This window comes from Danaus plexippus, assembly GCF_018135715.1.
Source record: "Danaus plexippus chromosome 18 unlocalized genomic scaffold, MEX_DaPlex mxdp_20, whole genome shotgun sequence".
NCBI lineage: Eukaryota > Metazoa > Arthropoda > Insecta > Lepidoptera > Nymphalidae > Danaus > Danaus plexippus.
Window position 1 is genome coordinate 2,027,184 of NW_026869853.1, and position 19,817 is coordinate 2,047,000.

A 19,817-nucleotide genomic window follows, 5' to 3' on the forward strand; every position below is an offset into this window, starting at 1 on the left:
CAGGTTTTAATCTTACAGAATTAACTTCATCCGTATTTACTGAGATATACACAATAAATGTTTAAAATTGTGGTTGCAATTGAAATAACACTATAGATCTAAGAAACTTAGCCATAAATTATTTTGAATGTGTAATAAACAGTGCTGATTATGGGTGCATTTCTATTTTTTTTACCTAAAATGCCTCAAACGAGTGGATGGTTCATGTAAAAATGCTAAGTGAAGTCGAATATTGAAAGATATAACAACACTCGGGGAAAATCAAATAGAGATCGGATGACATTCATTATATGTAGGAAGAAAGGAAGGAGGAAGTAAATTTTTGATACGATAAAGGCGTACTTATTTTTTTTTTTTGGAGGGAAAAAGGAATGGCTCACTTTGTTTTTCATTTATCAGCCTTTAAAGTTTCAAACCTATTCTTGAGGATAAAGCCCTGAATTTTTTTAGCTGTAGAAAATAGGATTGCTTGTTGATAAAGGTTCAAATAGAAAAAAAAACCAATATTGCTATTAATATTGAGAGTTTAGGGAGTAAAAGATTGGTAAATTAATTTAATTAATAAACCAAAACAAAATTATAGGGCTCTGTAAATAATATAACCAAAGTTAATATTAATCAATATATTTCATACCATACATGGCATAACAAAATACGCAGATCGTTTAAAGAACTGGATATTTCAACTACATTACCTTAAGCTAAACACATTCACATATTATGCATGTTTATAGATTGCCATAATTACATTTTTATCATGATATTGGCAACACAACACCAAAATCTTCAAACACGGATATGGTTATTTTTTTTTTTAAACATTTAGAACGTATATTATTTTGTCATCTACACAAGTTCAGGGGTAAAATTGATCTAAAACTAGAGTGGAATCTTTTATCAATCTATTTTCATGTATAGATTAAAATGTTTTAAGTACAAAAGAAAAATATAGTGTTAGAAAAAAATATATAATTATTATTTCAAGCTAATTAATAATTAAATACATCCAACTTTTAAAATTAAACAAGTAAAAAAAAATATAAATTATTTTATTTGAAAATAATCTAAGGACGAATTTAGTTCGATCTTTGGTTACTAGTGGAGGTTGGTATTATAATTCAGTTTTTTATGTTGGTATTATATAGTTCAGTATTTTTTTTATATTAGTATTTTAATGGATATGATTGAATAATAAAAAAAAATCTCAATTTCTTTAACACCTCCATTTTCTCTGACTAGGAATATTGCTATTATAATGTGTCACTGGTAAATCTAAAGATATGTAATTATATGATTTAGAACAGTTCTTAATTAAAATATCTCATTATATATATGTAGTATTTATATAGTTTGAAGTTGAACACATGAGAAAATGCAGAAAGAATTTATTTTTTTTGAATCGTAATAAGAAAATTTATATAACGTAATCAACAAACGAAGCTGTATAGATTTTAACATAAGTACCTTATAATAATGCCAAGCGACGTTAAGCTACCCAATAGTCACACCTTAATGCTAATAACTATTTAAAACCAAACACCAGACCAAAGAGATTACGAGGGAACATACCTTAAATACAAAATAAACATTTAAAAGCCAACAACATTATACTTAACTCGTAATAAAGATTCTTATTTAAAACAATTTAAGTTAAGACTGAGAGCCAGTGCCTCACTTGCGATACTTTGTGCTTGTTTTACTATAGGATATATTTTTATGCAAAATGTGTGTCTGTCTTAGCGAAACGTTAGTCATAAACACCCTAAAGTATTTTTGTAATCTTTCTTTCTAATTTAACATTTGTTAAGCTTTGGGTTATAGAGAATTGGTAGCCCTAAAAGGAGTCTTTATTTGAAGAAGCAATATATTTTTAAAATATTTTTTTGTCATACATTTCACAAAAACGAAATATAGTCTATTTTTAACAAGCTGATTAAAACTGATCCAAAAGAGTGTTCAATTTTTCTTTCCAAGAGGGCACTGACTCTCTTTGATCCAACCGTAAAGTTGACACAATATTGAACAAGAAAATACTATATAATTTTATCACATATAAGTAACAACATATTTCTCACTTCATCTATACAGATTTAATTAAAAGGAAAAGGAAAAGGACGATGCAAACTAATCTTTATAATATTATAATTAAAATTTTCTTAACACTTGTTCATTAAAATCAAGGGTTACTAAGATTTAAATTTATTTAGCAAAGTTATCAGATATAAGCAGTTTTAGACACATAAACATTGATTCATTATTGAGGCACATATTTAAGACTTGATTGTAGAAATTTAATCAAATAGAGAAAATTATTTGCAAATAAATACTTTTTACCGTTTGAGTGTTATGTTATGTTAATACAAAAAAAAAAAAATCCTTGGAAAATCAGCAATAAGTAATTATAACAGGATAATCACCTTAAAAAATTATAGAAGAGACTTCATAATGCAATCAATGTGTTGTAGATTCAGTTGTCCTTAGATGGCTGTATGGACCAGCCCAGTATGCGACGGTCAAAGCCACAGCTGAAGAAATTCATATTGGAAGCGACATCCTCAACCCATGACACTGAGGTCACCATGCGACGATGACCCTGGATATTATTAAGCATAATGATAATACTTATCAGTCAAGAGATGTATATCTAGTATGGAAATACAGTAACAAAAACATCCCAATCAATTATCAAATTTAGATTGATTGGTTATAAGTCATTGGTCTTCTCTAGTCAATGGTATGGGATTTTATTTGTGGGTCATTACCTGTCTACTCGACCTCGGCAGCCTGGCCAGTCTTTGACCCTGAAGGTCAAACAGTCGCACCTGTCGGTTGTCGTGGGGTATCGCTATCAGACCACCCGAGCTCACAGAGACGCGGTTCACTGATGAATCTGAACGTATGGTGGCCAGAGCTGAACGCATGTTACGAACATCCCAAACCTTGACAGAAGGAAGTTATTGCTCAGTCAGGCATTAAAATAGCTAAATATATTTTGTTTTGGTAAACGGCATTTAAGAATAATATTTGCAATTTTTTTCTTCACAACCAACGCTTTATTTTTTGTGTATAGATAAACAAAATGGAAATTTTTAGTTTTACTTTTCCTTAATAACGGAAATAACGAGGTTTTATTGAAATATAAATTTAGTTACATTGATTAATCTACCTCAAAACTCTCACGTACCAAATTTCGTGACAAATCTTGGAAACATTTTCGATTTTCCGGGCAAGGTGCATATCACTCATTTAAAAATAATTGTATCTACGAATAGAATTCTCATGTTTCAAATTAAAATAAAGACCAGATGCTTGTCAGCTTAACTTCGTATAGGGCACATATTCTACTTCTGATTTTAGGTAGGATACATAAATACCTTTTGTTGTCAACAGATGGCTCTACTGATGTTCTAGATCACGTTTAAGATTATTTTTATATCAATTACATTTAAACATCATAACAAACCTTCACAGATCTATCGTCGGAACCGGAAACAACCTTGTCCTCCCTTGTGAAAACCGCTGAAGTAACGCTCCTACGAAAATAGCTCTAATTAAAACACCTTCACTATAAAATACTTTGCAGTAAAAATATCAACTTCAATATTTATGCGCAAACGAACATCAATCAGTGTACTCGTCCTTGACATTAAAGCAAAAGAAACAATTCATACGCGGTGTTATAACTGTCATTAAATATTCAACATGGAAACAATAACGCAACTAACGACTTCTCTTTAAAAAAACTGTCAATAGATGGCGTTTATTACAACTAAAAGATACATAACAATAGCTAGTTTGAACATAGCCGTTTTAAGCACCATTAACTTTCCCAACACTGCTTACGGCTTACCTTACACTCTATTTAAATGACAACAAATTAAACACATGCAAACTAATTAATTAATTCTTAATGTGTGTCATGCACAGTATATTCTGCCAATGTCAAGTTATATGGAGCAGTCTAACGTGATTATTATAACTCACTCAGTATGCCCTTGGAAAACGGACACGGAGTGAATCGGTTCACGAAAATCCCACAGTCTGAAGGTGGTGTCACGGGAAGCCGTCACCACGAGACGGGAGCTATGGTGAGATGACGCATGTGTCAGTTCATGGTCATGACCTAGGAGATAACAGAATGTAATAATTTCTCCAATTTTAAAAAGTATAATAATAATGTTATTTGTAACCATAGAATTGAAGCTGTATTCTGTAATACTTATCTTATCTGTATCCTTAATATGAGTTTCGTCAAAGTTAATACGGAGCGTTTAAATTTTTTTAATTCATAAACCCGCGTTGCTACTATACCGAGTGAAGATTTATGTATCAAAAACTTGAAACTCTCCGTATATAATTAGGTGATTCAAACTTGTGGTAAGGTTACAGAGTATATATTGTATAATACATTAAGTTTGCAACATAAACACTGTCTCTTAAACTAGGCTGATTTCGCCTTAAAAGGTAATACCGTTTTTAGGATACGTCATTCCTTAATTTTACTTTTGTACTCAAATAAAACCGAGTCTTCGATTACTTTATAGCAACCGGTAAGCGTGATAAAATGTAAAATTAAAAACAAGAGCCACATCCGAAAAAATACTTCCAGTAAAACCTCTATAAGTCTAACTACAATAGTGACGCACAAAAATTCGAATAATAAATTTTGCCTTGTAGAGAATTTCGATTTAGGCAGAAAGTCTCAACGAACCGTGTTTTATAGAAAGAGTTTGCGATACTGATCAAATTTTAATTTTTCGAGTTATGCGCGTAAAATATTACGTATCAATATGGCTCAGCGGGCTCACCGATTACTATTGATAGGGGACTTGAGATTTCGAGTAATAGAGGTTTTGGTAATTGAAGGGAAGAACAGAACATGTTTTCGAAGATTAAGGGTTTTCAACTCATGAGTTTCGACAAAAAAAGATCCTACTGTGATCGTCAGTATATCTTAAATCTAATATTTAATTGTGTACGGACTGGCAAGAGCAAACTTTTACTATATAATATAAACGTTTTATCAAAATGGCGGCATTTTGATTACTTACAGTAAATATACGTAATAACTAACTAGATGATATAAATATAATTGAGATTCACTTTTGTGTTAATTAGCAAGAACTTCATAGTTTATACAATTTAACATAAGTGACAATTGATTTTTTTATTTTGGCGGCAATTTTATTACCTGTCAATATTTGCAAGCAGTCTCCGGTTTCGACGTCATACAGATTAGCCGTCCTATCCCAGGATGCGGTGATGACGTGATCGCCTCCTGTCAGCCAATCAGCTGCGACAACCACTCCCATATGACCACTGAGCTCAGTCAACGGAGTCCTTAATACTTCTGGTCTATCGCTTTCTCCTAAGCTTTCCTCGCCACCACCGTCTAATTCTTCTTCGGACGACTGACCACGCTATATAAAAATTATAATTCTTAAAATTATACTACTATAATATTAATTCGTTGTTATAAGTGCATAACAAATTCTAAAGGTCAAACATAAATCGGTTATTTTTGACCCATTTCGTTATGAATACAACGAGGAGATAGTTATATGGAAAGCGATCAAATATTTACGTTACTACAACAACAACTAACGACACAAGTACAAACCTAGCTGTCAGAATGAATTTTATATAAACCCAACTACAGGGTGTTTTTAATAAAAATTGCTTTAAAATTATCAAGTATAAAATTTACAAGTATTATTTTAAATTTTAAACCTATAATTCTGTAATTAATATTATGTGATATTTATAAATGCTGAAACTAACGAAATACTACTGATTGATACAAAATTTAAAAAATACTATTAATTAATAGAAACCACCTGTATAAATAAATGAGAAATATTAGTGGAGTGTATCAGATTTGAACAACCATAAATTGGAATCCCATAGTGGAAAAAAGATTGTAATGTTGATAAAAATGAAAAAAATAATGCCTTAACATAAATATACTTGCCGGCAGATCCCAATTCACAGCCGCCTGCCAAACATGTGCGGTGTTGTCACCGCTGCTTGTAAGTGCTATGTCTCTGGTAGGATGAAATCTTATAGAGTTCACAGATCCAGCATGGCCGGTGTATTGAAGCAGACACTTACCCCATTCAACACTCCAAACACACGCTGTGTGATCTGTTAACATATATAATATATATAAAGACTTATTTGATTATTATTAAAATTTAAAATAAAAGGCTTCTATTGAGAATAGAATATATTTCATCTTGATAACAGATAAAAAAATATTATAGTTTAAATAAATATTAATTTGTGGCACCATTTGTGTAGTTTTGTGACACATTTTCATGGTCATGTCTAAGATTTTTATCAAATGGTCACAATTTTTTTATGAAACTAATTGAACAATTAATTAAAAGTGAATACAATGAGTAAAGTAACAAATGTAGTATATAACAATTTAATCAAATTGAGTGCATCCTGATCTTTAAAAAACCATTCCATTATAATATTTAAAAACAATAGTAGTAATATATCTATATATATATATATATATATATATATATATGTAAAGCGTAATATTGTCCTCTATATAAATACAAATGACATCTAACACATTTTTTGCATAATTTAATCAATGCCATTTACAAGGTAAGGTCACACGTAGCCTGTATTACAGTATGAGCTTCAACTTGTCCCATAAACTTGTATTATTATTTATTATACATATATATTTTTTTTAATTATTTAAATGTCAGCAGTTATAAAATTTCTCACCTTAAGTTAGAATTAAAGCATAAATATAATGTTTATATATATATATATATATATAAACATTATATTTATGCTTTAATATATATAAACATTATATTTATGCTTTAATATATATATATGTCGGAGCGTCAGAATTGATTATGATTTTATTTCCATTTTATTTTACAAATTATTACGAATTAGCTGGCAACGTCAAGCAGTTAGCTTGAGTGAGGTCACCCCGGTGTCAGTTTTGACGTTGGACAACTGACAGAGAAAAAAGGGAATGTCACCGACATTTTTTGGTGTGGATGAACTCGCTGCATTACCAACTAAATCTTGTTCCATCGTTCACTATGTCTGATAATGAGCTATCTTCTGATCCTCCGTTATACATATAAACATATATATATATATATATATATATATATATATATATTACTGGGTTTGTGTGATTGCGTTCAACTGAATCTGATCTCATGAAGAGTAGAAATAGTTAAGGTTATTAGTTTAGTTACATCCTGCTTGTATCATGTTATTTAAAAAAGGAATAATGAAAAATAAAATATGTTTTATAATAATTATTTGTTTTTGTTCTTCCATACAGCCAAAATACTAGTAGGGAGTCACCTGCTACTTTTTTACAGGCCCATATAATTTTAAAGCCTCAATTGAGGTAAATGATACAAAAAGTTTAAGAGTCTAATTAATCACTGAGACATACAAACAACAAACCAAATTAATTTTAATATATTTTGCTATAAAACTGAGATTTCATTCACACTGAATTTGTGGATTATTTTGCCAATGTCATTGTTTTTATTTATTATAACAAATTCCAATAAAATTTTAAAAACTATGTTAAATAAAACATGATAGTTTGTCTAATTGAAAAATGGTGTTTTGATTTAAAGACTCGAGGTATATTTTAGGAGCACCCTATATTTCCCCAAAGTCACACAAAACACCATAATGATAATTATGGTGTAAGGTAACATTTCCTGAATACATCCTGTTACAACCAAGCTTCTAAATTGCAGTTTATGTTAATATTTTATTTTTGTCCAAACATAAAACAATTCAAGAATGAATAAAGGTAATGAGATACCTGCTGAAGCAGTTCCAATCAACGCCTGTCCGGGACGTGCAGTGGTTACGTCCCAGATACCATCCTTATGCCCAGTGAACTCCCTGATAAGCTGACAGCTATATGTGGGGGCTTTGAAGCTAGACACAATCTTGCTGGTCTGTACTTTTAGTTTGTGACTGGTTTTTACTTTTTGAGAATTACTCTGAGATACTAAAAAAGAATTATATTAATATATAATTTTATCAAATGTTTAAAGATGATTTGTGAGTTACTTACATTTAACCTTAGAGTTTTTTCCTGATGTTTCAAAATCAACATAGTCCACAATCTGTCTGTCACCAACATAGCTTTCTCTTTCTAATTTTTCACTAAGAATGTCTATTTTTTCTTGTACTGTAAATTAAGATATATTTTTCAAATAAAACTTAATACTATTTAAATTGTTGGGATTAGAATACTATCTTATATATTTTACTTACAGTTTAAGTTTTCAGTGTACAAAACATCAAATTCTTTTTCTATTTGTGAAAACAATTCATGGAGGCGGCACCTAAAAACTGGTGGAATTGATGATTCTGAATCTTCCATTTTTAAATAGTTTGGTAGTCCATCTGAACTCTCGGTTAAAGCTTGAAGTCGTCTTTTACTAGATTTCATGATTGGTTGCGGATATTACTACATAAAACAGGATTATATTTAAAGTCTAATTAACTGTCATGTTACTAAGAATACAAACGAAGGGAAAAAAATTATTAACAGGGCGAACGATGAAAAATAAGGTATGTGGAATATTACACAGAATTCAAGAACAATCTTTTAATTACTCTGCACCCAGAAAAATCACGACAAAAATATTTAGATGACATATGACATTACTAACTGACACTATAAAAGTTTTGAGTTGCCATTCTTCTCTAAAAATATATTTAATGAAAATAAACAACATTCGTTCCCTATTCTAATAGCCGTTTAAAAGCATGTAATTTTTTAAAGTATCTCCGGATCAATATTTTTTAATTGTACTTATCGAATTAGCATATTTAAGCAGTAAGTATTTTTTGTGATTATAATATTAGTATATATTATTACGTACTTTATATCTTTTAATTTTAGTATTATTATTTTATTACTCATTTTGTATAATAAGAAATATTCTCAGCATTAATAATAATTTATATTAAGTATCTTTTAGATTTCGTTTCAATTATTAATGAATTTAGCTTTATATTTGTAACAGAAATCTGTTTCTCGTTTTGATACAGTTTTAAGTTTATAATAATTATTACATATTTGTCACAGATTTCAGCAAAACCAGCATGAGATGTTGTCTATGGTTTTGTTTCAACAATTGTTATAAATGTCACAAAGTAAAAACGCTAAACATTTCGATTAAGGTAGTAATTGACACACAGTATTACATTTAGTTCTTCGATTAATTACAACGAACGAAAGATAAAACAATTTTTAAGTGTTTATCAAGAGTGGTGGTAGAGAAATTTTAATTTTAATCTGTTTCTTAATTTATTCTCTGTTTAAAAGATGGCCGGTATATAGTTTCTGGAGAACTGCCAAGTTTGCCAACGCATAATTGTTCTATGTTAGAAAACGAAAATGTCGTTTTCAGATCTTTATGCTAAATATAATTGTACATATTGTCAAGAAGAAATCAATGGAGTACGTGTAAGATGTGCAGAATGTAAAGATTTTGATATTTGTTTGCAGGTAAAGTAGCATCGTTGCCATCTTTGTTTATAGTTTTGGCGCAATTTTTGAATTTTCATCCTAACTTTATATTTTTTCCCAGTGTTTTTCTCTTGGAGCTGAAATTGGACCACACAAAAATGACCATTCCTATCAATTTATGGTACAGTTTCCACTTTAATAACTACTTTATAAAATAAATAAAACAATACTGATTTGGTAGTTTATTTATTTTTTAGGACTCTGGAGCTTTTGGAATATTTTTAGGTAGAACTAGTTGGTCTGCTAATGAAGAAGTAAGATTGCTAGATGCTATAGAACAGTTTGGATTTGGAAATTGGGAAGATATTGCTAAGCATATAGAAACAAAAACACCAGAAGGTAATTTATAAAATATAATCCAAATTTTAATCATGAAAACAATATAGTTTTTATATTGTGATAATTATAAAAATTATACTGATTGAAATAGGTAACATTCCTAATTTTCTATTTGTACATGGAACATCGGTTATATAAATTTGTAAAATTATTTATTACAGAAGCCAAAGATGAGTATATTACTAGGTATTTGGAGGGTAGTATAGGTCGGGCTACATGGGGTAATGTGGAGAGCACTAGTCGGCCCTCACTCCACTGCGCTGATAGAGATGAAGGTCCACTGAGTCCTAGTGCAGTATCAAGACTTCCACCACTAGCTATAACTGCTGATGAAGCGGCCCAGCTCGGTTATATGTCAAACAGAGATGATTTTGAAAGGGTATGCAATAATAAACTTACTTTTTCATATATTTAAATATGTATGTCCAAAAGTCCAGACAAATAATAAAAAAACTACTAACAGACTAACAAACAGAATAGGCTGAGATATGTATACAAGTATAATTTTATTCATTCTTGTAAAGGAAAATGTTACTGTATAAACACAATTAATAATCTATATATAATCTGTTCCTTAGAACATAATCTTGAAATAATAAACATATTTAATATGTAACGCTCTCCAACATTTGAGAATTTGGTGGGTTACTCTCCAAATCCTTTATCATATTTACAGTCTTAAGTCTGAACTCGTTCTACACTTTTACCTATAGAAGCTTTAAGATCCAAGGTCATTTTATGCAATATCTATCTTTTAAATGACTTAATTTCAGAGTAAAATTGCATCATCTTTGTTGATCGACTTGTTACTTTTTATTAACTAATTTAAATTTGTGTCTATTTAAGGAGCATGATCATGAAGCAGAGCAATTAATATCAACATTGTCTCTGAACCCCGAGGATGACAATTTGGATGTTGGTAAGTTAATATGTTCTTGGTATGTGGTAAGTGTAAAGATCTTGAGGACAAAAAAAACATGCTCTATTCTATTTTACAGATCACGATGTAATATAATTATTATGTTATAGTTCAGTTCATTGTTTTAGCGTTGAAGTTGTCGCAAGTAGATATTTACACTCGAAGGTTGAGGGAAAGGACGAGACGGAAAAGGCTGGTACGGGATTATCAACTGGTGTCAGTATTTTTCAACAATCAGAGAAATAAACAGAAAACCCTTGGAAAACTTGCCAAAGAAAAAAAGTAAGTATTAAACCATCCAAAATGAATAAAAATATATTTTATAGCATAAAAAAGCATCCAAAAAGAAGTTATAGTGTCTGCCAGCAGCTATAGGATTCAGAGAATTAAATAGTATAAAAAGCTTTTATATTTTGCCGCAACAGGCCTTTCTAATAAATTCTGAATTTATGAATTTCCAGGGAGTTTACTGATCGTCTTAGATGGACGGCACAGTTCTACGGTCGTTCGGAGCAGGCTGCCGTGGTAGCGGGTCTGTGGAGGGAACGAGAATTGAGAGTCCGCCTGGCTGAGCTTCATCGATACAGACTTGCCGGCGTTACCCGACTCGAGGAATGCGCCCACTACGAACAACACGCTGCGCATAGGAAACATCCGCATCACATCGACGTGAGACGCGTCATGGTACTCCGCTTCGCACGGCCCAACATACAACACTGAACATATAGGATACATCTATTCATGACCTAATAATTTTATGAGAACTAAGACTCTCGCGAGTATTCATTTAAATAAAACTATTCTTTCCGGAATAATACGCGAAAGTAATAATAATAATATTATAACGCGTAGTAATCCGAAAACATTAGTTTTGCCTTAACATGGTTATACATATATATAAATAGAATACAGATAATTAATTACAATATATCAATCAGATTCGATTTTACAATAGTAGGCTTGAAAATATCTTTACGATCTATAATCATCAAACACTTCATTTCTAATTCAAGAATCTTAAACGGCGTCTGTGATGTACATAATATAAATTCCCCTAATATATACTGTCATTTATGCGTAATCATATTTATATCGTTTCTCGTTATTTCTTAACATTCAACCTATTTTTAATAGTTTTGTTTGTTATCATGATTCTGCATGTTTGAAATTCGTCTCATATATCTTCCATACGCTTACGCTTTCGCGAATAGTGTTGTTTGCATGGAATAAATAGATTTAATAGTACGTAGAGTTTGGATTTGGGTTCATAGTTGAATTATCATCTCTAAATATATTTTTTTTCTTAAAAAGTGTATCCACTAGCAGTGTTAGTTGTCACTAGGTATGGGTTTGATTCCGAATAACGATTATATTCGCCAGGGCAGCAGTGGGTGCCTGGACGCGCAACAGACAAAAGAATCAACACAGACCAACACTCCGCAGCAGCTAAGAAAAAGGTACCAACTTCAGTTTCTATATAATTTTATGAACTAGAAGATATTGTATCTAATTTGCCTCTCGTGCACTGTAAATAAAGTTTTAAAATTCACTTATTGTCGTATGGAATACAAACAACAAAGACATTAGTTGAGAAGCTGATTATTAGATTAAGTTGTTTATTCACTAATTTAGTTTAGAAATAGAAATATGTTTCAATATATTATAAAATGTTATATAAAAGAAAAAAAAATCAAATGATGACATTAAATATTTTTCAACAGAGACGTAGAAAGCGGCTCAAGTTCCACCAGCCCAAAGTGCACACGGGAAGGAAGTACCGCATGTGGATGTTGCAGAAAGAGCTCATGCAGCGCAGGATGCTCGACACATCTGCTGACCACTAATGAAATACAGGTACCATTTAGTCACATCATTATATATTATATGCTGATATAAATGTTAAAGTTTGTAAGTGTATAGATCGTTGCTCTCTTTTAAATGACTTAACGGATTTTGATAAAACTACAGTAATTAATTTAAACATCAATATAAAATATAGGACGTAATTAAGCCATTACTATCATGTTGTTCTGTTGTATTTTGTATGAGGTCATGGAACAAATCCAATATGTATGATCAAAGTCAGGACAAAATATAACTTTCATATAAGTGTTATATATCTTTACAAAACATATAATTCTTTAGTTGTTCAACAAACAGTTATTATTAAAGGAAATAAGAGTGTTACAAATATTAATATTTTTAATATTAATATTTTAAATTTCTCATTATACTTTTAAAATTTTTGTTACGATTGATTTGTAGAGATTGATTTATATACCTGGTAAAATTGTAGAATCAAACTAGTATTTCATGTTTTAAACATGTAATTATTGTATTATATATTAATATATGATTTCTTTGAACAAATTAATATTTTACAAGTCAAAAAGTTCTAAAATAATAAACAAATATTTATATTAGTTAACAATAGATTCAATTATCTTTACAGTTATGTACAGCCCTCAATCTGCCCGCCACTCAGTATGTAACACTAAAGGGAGTGTTACTGCGTAAGCCAGCTCAGTCCCCTGACGCTGATGTGGATAGAGCAGTGAGGAAATATTTGTCAAATGCTGGGTGGCTTCACCATTAAGGGCACCATCACACTGCACCTCGCATAGCACTATAATATTAGTGATATTGATATACATATTACTGGTAGTGTGAAGCGAACCTTAACTATGTGAAATAATGATGGAATATACAATGTAAAGTGACATCTAGACCTTATTTCAAGTTGAATTGTGCAAGTGCACTGTATTTTGTGCATAACAATCATGATTGGTGAATAGTGTTCGGTCAGACTTCAAAGTGTAGTGTGCATTGGACCATATTGTAATTTAAGTTATAGAAAATTTTTAGTATTGTATACACTTTGATGGTTTTGTTTAAAGAAAGTCAGACAAGTTTTATCTTTCATATTGATTTACCAGTTGATTTTTAAATAGGTTAAATGTCGCCTATGTCACAAGATGTTAATATAATTTTAAAGTAAAGCTCATCCAAAAAAAAGTTTTAATATACTTTGATATTATTTTTAGTGCATGTAATATATTATTTTTCTTTAATTATATACTTGCAAATTGCTGTGAGTGTAGTGTTGTCATTAAAGATAAAAAAAGGTTGATTACATTGAAGTAATAACATCTTAAAAACCCTTATTTTGAGAATGGCTTAGTAAATTTCTAATATTGCTACCGAATTTTTAATATAAAATTAATTTAAAGGTAAGCTCTCATAGAGTAATATATATAAAATGTGTAAATAAAAGTTTTAGCAATTTTGTTAACATTAATGTGGATTTATTAAGGAATAAGGTTTTAGAGATTGTATATTCGTCTGCTTCATCCATAATAAGTTACAGTAAGCAATCCGATATCGTAAAACTGTATACTATAGTTAAGAAAATACAAAAAAAATATGCTACTGTTAATGTTAGTAGGCGAGTATACATTTTGTTGAAGATTGTATGTGGAAAATTATAGAACCTAAATTTTATATTTATTAGACTGAAATCAATACCTGATGGAGTTTGCACCATCAAGGTAATAGGTAGATACTAAAATTTTTTTTTAATATGATTCTGCAAACTCAAAGGTAAACAGATTATAAATAACTACATTGTAGTTTTTAATATAGACATACTTGGGTCAATTTTTATTCTATATAGATTTTATCAATATGTTTTGTATAGGTGAGGTCGTTAGTTAATTTTACAGTTCCAATATAACAGTAAGGGATATGTGTATATTAAAAAAAATCTAAAAAAAAAAAATTATCAGTCCACAGAAGATAGTTCCGCCAAAGTTAGATCATAATAGGAAATTAATTTTCTTCTTATTTGGCTTCCATTTGTGTAATCTGCACAGAATTCCTTTGACATATCGGGAAGACACAAAATCGGTGCTTGCTTAATATTTAGCACAGTTTTTTAATTCTATGGCCGTATTCACACTGGAATATTTTGCCAATGTCTTAGAAATTTTACCATGGTAATAATGTCTAGAATGACAGGTATTTAAAATTTTTGCCATATATATATATATATATATATATATATATTTGAAGGAGTATCTGTTTGTATTACATCTTTTAATTTAAAATAATTGTCTCATTTGTACAATTTAAGTGTCAATCATGTTTAGTAAGCTATTCTTTATACACCTTCCATTAACTTTCATCGAAAGAATTGTGTATGTCATGATCTCTTAATATTCTTTGCATTTTAAGTTATATGGTGTCTTATTTATTAATATTCGATATAACCATATATAGTTTTAAATGTTCCCTTATTATTAAATAATCTAAGTTACTTTGTAATTATGTGAAAAAAAAAAAGTTCAAAATTCTTTTGTTAAAGTGCTCGTTAACAATGAATAAATAATAATAAGTATTTTTTTTATGTTTATAGTAAAGATTTGGCTCAAAATGTACATATATGTTTAAAGTACAACCATTATATAGTTTATAAAGTACTTCCTATTCATAAGTCATGGGTATAAAAATGAACTTACACGAATTTGTTTTATTTGTCGTCATTTTGTTTTGATTGTGTTGGCTTTGGGCATGTCCTCGAGTGCGGCTGGCAGTGGTTTAGTGTGGAACCAAGGATGATTTAGAGCCTGAAACGAAAACCCTATTAGTTTTAATATTTTAACCGTGTCAACATAACCTAAAACGAAATTAACTAAGAGAATAGTCTGCACTAACCCTTATCTCATGATATGTGAAGCACAAACCTCTTTAGCTGATATTCTCTTTTGTGCGTCGTAGAGTATGAAAGATTTGATGAGATGAATAGCGTCAGGTTCGACTCCTGGTAAAAGTTCCGTCCACGGCATAGGCGATGATTCGGGAAATGTTATCTTGTGGTAATCCGGCAATTCCGAGTGCTTCGGCCACGTCTCCTCAGTGGGGGTACCAAGACGTTGTAAGACTATTGCCAATTGTTCAATATCAGACTCTCCCTGAAATAGTTTACATGAGATTTTAATCGAATTTAAGTAAAAATACAGCAATATACATTTCCCATACAACTCAACACTCACTGCAAAAAGCGGTTGTTTTGTGATCATTTCAGCTATAATACATCCGACAGCCCATATGTCTACATTTTGACTATAATATCTAGCGCCGTATAAAAGTTCTGGTGCGCGGTACCATCTTAAAATCATATGTATATAAAATAATAAACACGTTAGATTAATATTTAAGAAAAGTATTTTGATACGAATGTTACCTCGTCGCTACTTGATGTGAATAAGGCCTTCCACCATCAGGCCAATACAAACGAGCAAGTCCCAAGTCCGCTATTTTAAGTATACCCTCATGATTGATTAGCAAATTTGCAGGTTTAAGGTCCTTAAAATGATAGATAGTGTATGTCAGAAAGTGTAATGAATAGTAAGCAAATTAGGTTCTCTTAAATTACCCTATGCATAACATAGTGTGCGTGCATGTAACGTGTCCCTTTCAGTAACATTTGGGCGTAAGTCTTCACTCTTGGTAGTGTCAACTCCTGTTGTTTTTGATGTAGCATTTCCCATAATCCAGAGCACATATACTCCAATACTAACACTAAGCACATTCCACGGGGAAACATATCGTATAATTTTATTACCTGCAAAATTAAGGTTTTTTTATGTATGAGAAATATACTTACTCCCAAAGCAATATTTACATAATTACTGACATATTTACACCGAAGTAACTGCAGTGCTTTTATTTCTCGCATTACATTAAGAGGAATACCATCCTCCAAATTTTTTATTAGAATCTTCTTCAAAGCTACATCACGACCAGTAGGAAGATGCCGAGCCTTAAATACAAGTCCGTGAGCTCCTTCACCGATACGTCCCAGGACGGAATAATTTGTTATATTACTCGCCATGTCAACGTTCTTATACAATGATATAAAGATTATTAATTTCTATAAATCAAAACCCGTTCTATAGTGACATTGCTTAGGTAATAAACAGTTGCTAAGGGTTACCAAGACTGGGAATAGTACAAACAGTTATTGATGATGTTTGAAAGCACTTCTAGACTGAATAGTACAACATGACTAAATAGTTGTCTTAGTCAGGACAACTTTATTTAACACTATTTAAGCACGTTAATGTCTCCGAAAATTGTTATCGATAATTTTTCTAGTTGCATAGCATTTCTAGATTATTTTACATCATCGTTATCTAGGGCTCTAACCTTGTAATTAAGAGAATTCAAAATCAATTTTTACTAAAACAACACAACAATGAGAATTGAACAAAAGAATCTATGTTTAACCTTTTCTTGTAAATGTTTGAATTAAATATTGATTCAACTGTTATAGTGAATGGGAATGGGCGACAATCCTTTACATTTCTTTTAATGCCAACGTTCGTCTCAAACGGTTATATGTACTCGTTAGCTCAAACATGTGGTTATCCAATACAAGTGTAGTTTTGCTATTTTTATATTTTTGCCACGTGGCACAAAGTGCATCAATACTCGCGCTTTTCTCTTCACTGTCGTTTGCCGATCATCTTGTTTTTCGAGGATATGTCTCACTATTAACTCGCCAAGGTCACACTGTGGTTCTCATGACACCTTATCCTGGATATTTTGACTATCCAGATGTGGACCGAATTGTTGAGTTAAGTGTTGCTCAAGAATCAGCAAAGTATTGGGACGAATACAAGATCACAATGACCAACACCGATGACTATTACAAAAGAATGAGAGCTATAAATGATCTTTCCATAAAAATTGCTGTAACGCAACTAACATCGAAGCCTATGACAGCTCTGTTTGCTAATCCAAACGTGAAATTCGATCTAGTGATAACTGAAGCCGATGTCCCGATACTGTATGGTGCTGCTGAAAAGTATCGAGCGCCTCATATATCAATAACTCCAACTAGCGGAAGAATCACACAATACGAATCCAAGGGTTCACCAATACATCCAATACTGTATCCAGACGTGAACACCTTGAATTATAGAAACTTAACGCGTTGGCAGAAAGTTGTCGAGTTGTATCGCTACTTTCAAACAAGACATGAATATTATAACAATTATCTCCCCCTCTGTGAAATAGCAGCTAAAAAGATTTTTGGGCTTAAAAGAAATATTCTTGAAGTTGAATATGATATCGATTTATTATTTGTTGCTGGAAATCCTCTTTTGATAGGCAACAGACCCACATCATATGGCATTAAATATGTTGATCGACTACATATTAAACCAGGTTTTGGATTGTCGGATGTAAAGTATTCTTTTATTTTTCATATTCATATATTCGTATTGAAAATAACACCGTAGTAAAAAAGTTAGAGCGAAATAATTATTTTTTCAGGATCTCAATGGGATTTTAGATTCAGCCACGAAAGGAGCTATTTACTTTAGTTTAGGGGCCCTGCAGGAATCTGAACACCTGTCTGATAATATTTTACAGACATTAGCTGATGCATTCAGAGAATTGCCTTATTTGGTGTTATGGAAAATTGGTAACACGACTATGATAAATAAACCAGACAACGTTCTAGCGAATGCGTGGTTCCCTCAACAAGAAATTTTGGGTACAATTAAATTAATTTATATAAAGCCATAAAATTTTTCTCGTACTTTTTAAAATGTGAGATGAGATTTCTTTGTTTTTTTTAGCACATCCTAATATTAAAGCCTTTATTACTCATGGAGGTCCACGTTCCCTAGAAGAGGCTCTATTTTATCAAGTTCCAATAATTGGTTTACCAACTATTAAGTCTAGAGCGGTATTTATTAAGGAAATAACTCGCTATGGAGCAGGAGAGGTACTGGATGTAAATTATTTAGACAAGGACAAACTGAAAGAAGTAATCAATGCAGTTGCATCTACAGATAGGTAAAAATTTGATCTATCTGTTCTTTGATGTACATTAAATTCAAAATTTGGTCATAAATGAAATGTTCCGCTTTCATTTTTTTTTAAATTAAATCATAAATCAATTTATGTTTTACAGCTATAAAAATGCAATGATCAAGTTAAAAAGTATGGTCGTGGATCCGTTAATATCGGGGCCAGAGAATGCTCAATGGTGGACGGAATATGTATTACGACACGGAGGTGGTAAACATTTACGATCACCAGCAGTAGGACTTAGTTTCATCAAATACTACATGCTCGATATATTCGGTGTTGTAATATCTATATTACTAACTATGGTCACACTAACGTATTTTATATTGTGTTATATAATTAAACGTTTAAAAGTTCGTTACTTGCAAAGGTTTAAAACATCGGGAAAATTTAAAGCATTATAATATTTGCGAATGAATGAATTAAAATTTTATACATGTTTTTTAATAAATATCTCTTTATAAAAAATAAGACTTTTTTTGACACCATCGAAGACATTTAAATGTTGATTCGTAGAATTAAATATTGCTAAGACTGTACAATTTTCTAAGAGAATATTCGGGGTTTTTAGTATAAATTTTTGAGTAGTTTTTTTTAATCTAAAATTTCTATTTTATTATCTTGGATATGCAAATTTTTTTATAATTGTGTGGAACATGGTTTAAATAATGCTGCCTGTTTCAAGAGTAATATTGACAGACTCCTTGTTTTCCTATATCAAGGTCTTTTAGTTTTCACATGTGGTATTTTGATTTATGATTAAAAAAGAATACTTATACTAGAAGACACTAAATAAAGTTTATAAAAGATGTTAGCGGCATTTCAGATTGGTGAGTAATATAACGTTGTGATAACGACATCCCATAGAAAAGATAAGATCAAGTAATTTAGGGTGACAATATCCAAAAAATGAAAATTGAAAAGCGCGTGTTTCAAATTATAAAAAAATATTTTAAAATAAGGAACACCAAATTAATTTTAGAGTATGCTGCCTATAATAACTAAAGCCGATGTCCCGATACTGTATGGTGCTGCTGAAAAGTATCGAGCGCCTCATATATCAATAACTCCAACTAGCGGAAGAATCACACAATACGAATCCAAGGGTTCACCAATAAATCC

At 30.8% G+C, this 19,817-nt stretch overlaps 4 protein-coding genes across 9 annotated transcripts; 2 read left to right on the forward strand and 2 right to left on the reverse strand.

Moving 5' to 3' along the window:
• Window positions 1-608: 608 nt before the first annotated feature.
• Window positions 609-8,687, reverse strand: LOC116773015 (WD repeat-containing protein 37). Of its 4 annotated transcripts, none has more exons than XR_009753731.1 (10): window positions 8,293-8,684; window positions 8,090-8,206; window positions 7,832-8,023; window positions 5,972-6,144; window positions 5,192-5,420; window positions 3,985-4,123; window positions 3,464-3,533; window positions 2,763-2,939; window positions 2,418-2,593; window positions 609-1,569 (listed from the first exon to the last, which is right to left on the reverse strand). XR_009753731.1 is itself a non-coding variant. In XM_061528448.1 (10 exons), the coding sequence occupies exons 2-10, from the start codon at window positions 8,468-8,470 to the stop codon at window positions 2,468-2,470; spliced, it is 1,401 nt and encodes a 466-aa protein (XP_061384432.1). In that variant the 5' UTR covers window positions 8,471-8,488; window positions 8,571-8,684; the 3' UTR covers window positions 609-2,467. The 4 variants fall into 4 exon arrangements, 3 of the variants coding, with proteins under 3 accessions (XP_061384432.1, XP_061384433.1, XP_032521264.1); XM_061528448.1 differs by having other exon boundaries at window positions 609-2,593; window positions 8,293-8,488; window positions 8,571-8,684; XM_061528449.1 differs by having other exon boundaries at window positions 609-2,593; window positions 8,293-8,488; window positions 8,609-8,625.
• A 498-nt stretch (window positions 8,688-9,185) lies between these two features.
• Window positions 9,186-13,410, forward strand: LOC116773114 (transcriptional adapter 2B). 3 transcript variants are annotated; one of them, XM_032665508.2, is made up of 10 exons: window positions 9,186-9,535; window positions 9,618-9,677; window positions 9,754-9,895; window positions 10,057-10,274; window positions 10,742-10,814; window positions 10,943-11,096; window positions 11,276-11,498; window positions 12,200-12,271; window positions 12,536-12,668; window positions 13,267-13,402. In XM_032665508.2, the coding sequence occupies exons 1-9, from the start codon at window positions 9,425-9,427 to the stop codon at window positions 12,656-12,658; spliced, it is 1,176 nt and encodes a 391-aa protein (XP_032521399.1). In that variant the 5' UTR covers window positions 9,186-9,424; the 3' UTR covers window positions 12,659-12,668; window positions 13,267-13,402. The 3 variants fall into 3 exon arrangements, with proteins under 3 accessions (XP_032521399.1, XP_032521398.1, XP_032521400.1); XM_032665507.2 differs by having other exon boundaries at window positions 9,187-9,535; window positions 11,276-11,483; window positions 12,195-12,271; window positions 13,267-13,410; XM_032665509.2 differs by having other exon boundaries at window positions 9,187-9,535; window positions 11,276-11,483.
• Window positions 13,302-16,796, reverse strand: LOC116773115 (cyclin-dependent kinase 20). The gene is made up of 7 exons (XM_032665510.2): window positions 16,510-16,796; window positions 16,249-16,437; window positions 16,057-16,178; window positions 15,866-15,980; window positions 15,557-15,784; window positions 15,332-15,439; window positions 13,302-13,440 (listed from the first exon to the last, which is right to left on the reverse strand). The coding sequence occupies exons 1-6, from the start codon at window positions 16,705-16,707 to the stop codon at window positions 15,353-15,355; spliced, it is 939 nt and encodes a 312-aa protein (XP_032521401.1). The 5' UTR covers window positions 16,708-16,796; the 3' UTR covers window positions 13,302-13,440; window positions 15,332-15,352.
• A 395-nt stretch (window positions 16,797-17,191) lies between these two features.
• Window positions 17,192-19,131, forward strand: LOC116772965 (UDP-glucosyltransferase 2-like). Its single transcript, XM_032665302.2, has 4 exons — window positions 17,192-18,061; window positions 18,153-18,375; window positions 18,461-18,680; window positions 18,799-19,131. Exons 1-4 carry the CDS (start codon window positions 17,234-17,236, stop codon window positions 19,097-19,099), a joined length of 1,572 nt encoding a protein of 523 aa, XP_032521193.2. The 5' UTR covers window positions 17,192-17,233; the 3' UTR covers window positions 19,100-19,131.
• The last annotated feature ends 686 nt before the right edge of the window (window positions 19,132-19,817 follow it).

Coding starts and splice junctions, on each gene's coding strand:
- LOC116773115 (XM_032665510.2), bottom strand. CDS start 16,707: ATGGCGAGTAATATAACAAATTATTCCGTCCTGGGACGTATCGGTGAA. Junction 16,438..16,509: donor AGTTACTTCGGTGTAAATAT/GTCAGTAATTAT, acceptor TTAATTTTGCAG/GTAATAAAATTATACGATAT. Junction 15,440..15,556: donor AGAGAATATCAGCTAAAGAG/GTTTGTGCTTCA, acceptor TTTTCGTTTCAG/GCTCTAAATCATCCTTGGTT.
- LOC116772965 (XM_032665302.2), top strand. CDS start 17,234: ATGTGGTTATCCAATACAAGTGTAGTTTTGCTATTTTTATATTTTTGC. Junction 18,376..18,460: donor CCCTCAACAAGAAATTTTGG/GTACAATTAAAT, acceptor TGTTTTTTTTAG/CACATCCTAATATTAAAGCC. Junction 18,681..18,798: donor GCAGTTGCATCTACAGATAG/GTAAAAATTTGA, acceptor TATGTTTTACAG/CTATAAAAATGCAATGATCA.
- LOC116773015 (XM_032665373.2), bottom strand. CDS start 8,470: ATGAAATCTAGTAAAAGACGACTTCAAGCTTTAACCGAGAGTTCAGAT. Junction 8,207..8,292: donor GTACACTGAAAACTTAAACT/GTAAGTAAAATA, acceptor CTTAATTTACAG/TACAAGAAAAAATAGACATT. Junction 3,534..3,984: donor GTTTTCCAAGGGCATACTGA/GTGAGTTATAAT, acceptor CTATTTTCGTAG/GAGCGTTACTTCAGCGGTTT.
- LOC116773114 (XM_032665507.2), top strand. CDS start 9,425: ATGTCGTTTTCAGATCTTTATGCTAAATATAATTGTACATATTGTCAA. Junction 11,484..12,194: donor AACATCCGCATCACATCGAC/GTGAGACGCGTC, acceptor TATATTCGCCAG/GGCAGCAGTGGGTGCCTGGA. Junction 12,272..12,535: donor CCGCAGCAGCTAAGAAAAAG/GTACCAACTTCA, acceptor ATTTTTCAACAG/AGACGTAGAAAGCGGCTCAA.